The 6,797-nt window shown below is 40.1% G+C and overlaps 1 gene segment (V, D, J or C); it reads left to right on the top strand.

The window, feature by feature from the left end:
• Positions 1–240: 240 nt before the first annotated feature.
• On the top strand, positions 241–594 carry LOC139437664 (T cell receptor alpha variable 38-1-like). The segment is given in 1 exon segment: positions 241–594. A coding segment is annotated over 1 exon segment (354 nt).
• The last annotated feature ends 6,203 nt before the right edge of the window (positions 595–6,797 follow it).

Raw genomic sequence — 6,797 nt, 5'->3', positions numbered from 1 at the left:
GCTTTTATGACTGTCTAATTGGACCGGGAAGTAAGAAGAAGGATTAATAGCATAGGGATGTAATCTATTCCCTGAGCCCAGCTATTGGGAGCAGAAAGCTAGTGGGTTTTGCCTGTAGTTTGGATAAAGAAGAAGAAAGGTGGGTAGGGATGGAAACCAGCTTGAAAGTCAGTCTGCTTTGTTTCTCTGCACTGAAACCTCAGCATAGTCCTTTCTCTCTTCTTTCCCACAGGATCCAGCATGGCCCAGACAGTCAATCAGTCTCAACCAGAAATATCTGTGCAGGAGGCAGAAATGGCGACCCTGGACTGCACATATGACACGAGTGATAGCAATTATTATTTGTTCTGGTACAAGCAACGTCCCAGTGGGAAGATGATTTTCATTATTCGCCAGCACACCTATCAGGAACAGAATGCAACAGAGAATCGGTTTTCTGTGAACTTTCAAAAAATAGCCAAATCCTTCAGTCTCAAGATCTCAGACACACAACTGGAGGACACTGCAGTGTATTTCTGTGCTCTCATGGGGCTCACACTGAGCCAAGTAACAGGGAGTGGCTTACAAAAACCTCAGACCTCAGCAACTTTGTAAAGAGGGGGGGGGGAAGGAAAGGAAAGAAAAGGGGATGAAGGGCTGTAGGATGCTGGGGTAAAAAGAACCTAGAGAGAAAATCATTGACTTCTCTGGAGAAAAAAGAAAACTACTATCTTATCTGACTATCAGAAACATAGAAGGGATGTCTAAATGCTATAATTCTTAAAACAGTAATAAAAACAATAACTATGTACAGTGCCTCACAGTTTTTCAAAGTGTCTTCACATGTTATCATTTCATTGAACCCTCACATCTCTGTATTTTATATAAGACAGCTCAGGCATTCTAAGAGTCTCTGTTCTCCAATAAGTCTCTTAAAGCTATAATTCTTCTGGAACCCATACCTTAACCTTTTCATCTCATTAATTACTCTAATGATGATCCATCTGGATGTTGCACAACCATATTAGAGTCAATATATAATTGGATTCCTTATCTGCCCCACAAATCTTATTTTTTTCATTATTTTTCCCTCTCAGCTTTCCTCAGGATTCAGACACTCAGACACCATCAACACCTTATGTTATAGTGGCACATTTGTTCAATTGAAGAAAGAACATCTTCAAAATACTACTGCTATCTATAGTCCATAGCTTATAAAAAAGTCTGGTTTTTGTTGATCTTTCCAGTTGGGAGAAATTCTCCACCCTCTGCCTCTCAGCCTGAGCTATCTGAAATTTTTAGCACATCTTGTTTCTTTCGAATCACAAAGCAGTGCAAAAATTATGTCGTGTCTAGCTTGCTGTTTCCAAAATGATCCTGATTTTTAACCTGGTTTCACCCTGTATTTCTCAATGTTCCAATTGTCTGACCTAAGACGATGAGGAAAGAGAACAACTGTCACATAAGATTTCATATGCTGCCAGTGCTCATCATCAAATTTTGTGTGGTTTTTTCTTACAGTTAAAAAACTATTTTCTGGTAATGCTATAATTGCTTTTGATGAAGTGACCTGGGAGGAATGGGCCATTTAGAAGATCCAGGTCTAAAGTTGGGGCTGAGCAGCTGCCGTGGCCAGGGTCACAGCTCTCACATCCCCTGAGAAATGGGGTACCAGAACCATGAAAGGATTCTACCTTGCTTAAGCCAAGGGAATATTAAAATGAAATGGATATATTAATGCCACCATTTCTTTTTATGACCACCATTCCCCCAATACACAGCTTTTACTGTTAAGACCCTTTGTAGAGCATTTAATTCCATCTACCCACTTGGATAGGATACTTTCAGAGCTAAAGCAGGTAAGTCCCATGAGTGGAACCAACAAGGTCTTCCAGAGCTTCTGTTGGAGGTATGTTTAGAATAAGTGGTAGAAGTGACTGGAGTTGGGAGCAGCCAAATGGAATCCAAGGCCAGATTTCTGACTCATAACCAAAAAATATGCATTCACAGGAATCTTTGTGACCCCTTAATTATCAGTATTGACACATGGGATTTAGTACCCAGATTCAACCTAGAACCAGAAATGATGACAAGTGGAAGGACCTTTTGGTTTTCCTGAGGCTTGTCCACTGTATTCTTTGACATCTCCTCCTCTATAGCCTGCCTTAGCCCATTCCTTCATAGCTAAGCTCCCTCCCCTCTTACAACTTCCTCCCTGCTTATACCCCTTGAACAACTTAGGGGAATAACATTCCCCTTTAGTTTCATACACTGAAGCCCAAGGGCAAGTTATGTCTTCCCCTTCCTCAAGCCCCGCCCCCCCCCCCACTACTCATTCTAAGCACACCCCCTCCAGCCTTAGCTCCTAAAACACCATTCTCCAGCCTAGACACAGTACCCCAGGCTCTTGCTTGTCTGGAAAAATGGGTTAGACATTGAACTCATGAAAGCATCACCTGCCAAAAAATCAGAAACCTCAAGGGTAGTCAGGTTTTACCCTCTCCTTTACCCTTTGGTCCAATTACTCACCAAGATTATAGATTTCAGGCCAGTTACTGAGTTTCACATCAAAACTTGATCCTTCTTCCCACCCTTTCTTCTGTTGCTTTGTTATAGCTACTCTCATTTGAATTCATAAATAATTATCCATCTGGTCTTCATCCCCTTCAACTATTGCTTCACAGCCACCCAGGTAATCTTCCTAAAATAAAATTAGATCATGTCTATTACCCCTTCAAAATAAACCTCATTTCCATGGAACAAATCCCAAATCCTTAGCCTGGCCCCTGGGATTATTTGTAATGTAAACCCTATTAAAGCAGAGATTCTAATGTATCTCCAGCACCTAAAATGTCTGGCAAAGAAAACAGAAGAGAAATATCTACTGAATGAACTAATTCACCCTTTGCTTGGTAATTCAGCCTTATTAGTTGCCATATTCCTACACCCCTCCCACTGTGTATTCCTGTCATCTCAGCACATGAAATTGTTTTCTGGCTCTAGGCCTTTGTCAACTTTATTCCCTCACCATAGAATGCCTATCCCTGCTTAACCACTTGATTATTGCTTAAATGTGCTCAAGCTTTACCTCTTCTCTGAATCCTCTTCCTGACTCTCTTGCCCAGGTAAAACTGAATGCTTCCTCCTTTATGCCCCTAACTGAAACCCCAAGCATATTTCTAATATAGTGTACTTAACACTTCATGGAACTTCCATGTTTCTCACTATCTCCCCGCTAAATCATGAGCCTTAGTTAGCAGAGAATGTGTTTTATTCATTGTAATAGCAACAGTGCCTACAACATTCCTTAACTCACAGATATAGTTTTTTAAAAATATCTTAAGTTAATTAATTAATGGCATTCCTCATTAAATATGATAAAGGGAAAATTGATATCTATTTTATATTGCCATCTCCTCTATAGCTCTGTCAACCTGAGATTCTATAACTCAGAAGAAAGCAGAAACAAGATGATATGCAGAAAACTAATAGTAATGATAATATTATATTGATAATAATAATAATAGTAGTATGCAATACTTATTGAGCAGGTATATGTGCCCCAATTTATGATAAGTGCATGTTTTAGTCTCCTAGGCTGCTGAAAGCAATGTACCAGAAATGGGTTGGCTTTTACAATGGGGGTTTATTATCTTACAAGCTTACAGTTTCAAGGTTGAGAAAAATGTCCAAATCAAGGCATCATCAGGTGATGCTTTCTCCCCAAAGACCAGCTGCCAGTGACCCCGGACTCCTCTGTCACATGGCAAGGCACGGGCCGCGGGTCTCTCCCTCCTCTTCTGGGTTTCCTCCCTGTCAGCTTCTTACTTCTGAGTTACATTCTCTTATAAAGGACTCCGATAAGATGATTAAGACCCACCTGGGCCATGCCTTAACTGAAGTAATCTAATCAAGAGGTCCTATTACAATAGGTTCACACCCACAGGAATAGACTAACATTAAGAACATGCTTTTCTGGGGAACCATCACAGTACATAACATGTATTATTCATCAGTAGTCCCAATGATTCTTGCTCTAGATACTTTTGATATCTCAATTTTATATTAGAGGAAATTAAAGCTCAATGAGATTAACTTTGTCCAGAAATCCACAATATGTATGGCCCTTTACACTTCCCAAAGTGTGGCAACTTGCTACTAATTTGACCAATAGATAGAAGGAATATGTCACTAATTTGATAAATAGATAGAAGAAATATGAAAAAGAAATTCATGAAAATATTGCTACACCGTGCCTACCCTTGTAGCCTGTTCTCACTTTTTATAGGGTAGTAATTGCAAGATGGGACTGCTATCATTTATCTTTGGTAATGTAAGTTAAAAGTAAAAACACTACTGCCATTATTGCTTTTTTATATAGGTAATTTGTGCCCCTTTAACATTACTGTATAATTATTTAACTTGTGAGTATCCCATATTTCAAACTTCTTCAGTGTATCTTGCAATAGCATTTAAAATTTAAAGTAAAGTTTTCACCAGGGGTATTAATAAATATTCCAAATGTCACTTTATAAAATACAATAAAAAGTACAGGAATTTGAAAGGAATTTCTAATATTTCCAAGTTGTCATAGGAAAACCCTCCATTTAATATAAAGTTTTTTTTCGTATGGTTAGAATTTGCTGTGAATGCTAGTTTCCATTGTTTTCCTCCATGAAAAACTAGTATATGCTGAGCATTTCCCCACATAATTAGCAGTTTTGTGTAGGATGTTTCATGGCTAAAAATTTTACATCCTTGAAATATGCTTTAATTTACTCAATCAACAACTTTTACAAGTGAGCATGGTATTATATGTTGTTTCCAAAATGGAGCTATTATAAATAAAACTGAGATAAGAAAAAAAAAAACCATATACATAAATCTGTATGCAGCTAGGATAGATCCCACATCCCAGTAACTGAAGCAAAGAATAATTTTTGTTTACTAAACCAACCAAAAATTCCAGTAAACTCTTTCAGGAAGGGCTGGATCAAGGTACTCAAATAATGTCATCAATAATTTGGCTCTTCTTTACTGTGTATTGATGTTTTACTTTCCAGACTGCTGAAACAAAGCTTAACAGCAGGAATTTATTGGCTCACTTTCAAAGGCTAGAAGGTTTACCTCCTCCCTGGGTTGGTAAATTTTGGCTGGCTGACAATCTTTGGGGGCTCCTGGCTTTTCCATCATTTGGCAATGCACATGGCAGCATCTTCTCCTTTCTCTTCCAGATCCTATTGATTTTCAGCGTCTGGCTCCTCCCCATGGCTTCTCTCTCTGTGTCCAATTTCCTTTGTTTATAAGGACTGCAGCCACACTGGATTAAGGCCCACCCTCATTCAGTTCAGGTACACCTTAACTAATAACACCTTCAAAGGTCCTATTTACAAATGGGTTCACACCCACAGGAAAAGTGTTGGGACCAGAGTATGCCTTTTGTGGGGAAATAATTCAATACTCAACAGTGGCATTATCCTGAATCAGGCACTGGCCAAAGTGTGGACAAAACCAACCAACAGGAATCTCGGGCTTATGTTCTTCTTTATTAGTTTCCTACTGCTGCTATTACAAATTACTGCAAACTTAGTGGCTTAAACAATAAAAAATTATTATCATGCCATTCCGGAGGTCTCTCTGGACTAAAATCAAGTTGTTAGCAGAGCTGCATTCTCTTTATAGGCTAGGGAAGACTAAGTGAAATCTGAGCCTCCTCCACCTTCTCTAGGCTACCTGCATGCCTTGGCTCATGCCCTTTTCCAACTTTAAACCCAACAATAACAACAATGTGGTTAAAATGGGAAATACTGAGTTATAAATATGTTATTGCAATAAAAAGCTAAAAAATAGATAAAATAAAAATTAAATAAGTAAATTCATCATTAAAGCCAAAAAAACAAATCCAGAAATCACATCACTGCGTCATCACTCTTCTCTGACCCTGAACCTCCTGCTCCCATTTTATAAGCACCCTTGAAATTATATTGGACTCATCAAGATATTCCAGCATAATCTTCCCATCTCAAGATCCTTAACTTGGGAAACGGACTTTGGCCCAGTGGTTAGGGCGTCCGTCTACCACATGGGAGGCCCGCGGTTCAAACCCCGGGCCTCCTTGACCCGTGTGGAGCTGGCCCATGCGCAGTGCTGATGCGCGCAAGGAGTGCTGCACCACCCAGGGGTGTCCCCCGTGTAGGGGAGCCCCACGCGCAAGGAGTGCACCCCGTAAGGAGAGCCGCCCAGCGCGAAAGAAACTGCAGCCTGCCCAGGAATGGCGCCGCCCACACTTCCCGTGCCGCTGACGACAACAGAAGCGGGCAAAGAAACAAGAAACAAGACGCAGCAAAAAGACACAGAAAACAGACAACCGGGGGAGGGGAGGGGAATTAAATAAATAAAAATAAATCTTTAAAAAAAAAAAAAAAAAAAGATCCTTAACTTAATTACATCATCACAGTCCTTTTTGCCTCAGAAGATAGCATATTCATGGGTTCTGGAGATTCGGATATGGACGTCTTCAGGGGACCATAATCCTGACTACCACACCTGCCAACTTAACACCTGCAGAAAGAGCTGGCTTCTTCCCAATGACTCCAGAAAACATCCCGGGACTGGCTTTGCTTGGACTGACTTGGATGAATAATGGAAAGGCAAAAATAACAGATGAACATAACATTGTTTATTTTCTTTCAAACTCCTTTTGCCATCAAAAACAATAACAGGGAAGCAGATTTGGCTCAACTGATAGAGTGTCTGCCTACCACCTGGGAGGTCCAGGGTTCAAACCCAGGGCCTCCTTGACTGGTGTGATGAACTAG

The sequence above is a fragment of the Dasypus novemcinctus genome, chromosome 3 (genome assembly GCF_030445035.2).
Source record: "Dasypus novemcinctus isolate mDasNov1 chromosome 3, mDasNov1.1.hap2, whole genome shotgun sequence".
Lineage (NCBI taxonomy): Eukaryota > Metazoa > Chordata > Mammalia > Cingulata > Dasypodidae > Dasypus > Dasypus novemcinctus.
This window is presented reverse-complemented; position numbering and strand designations above follow the sequence as displayed.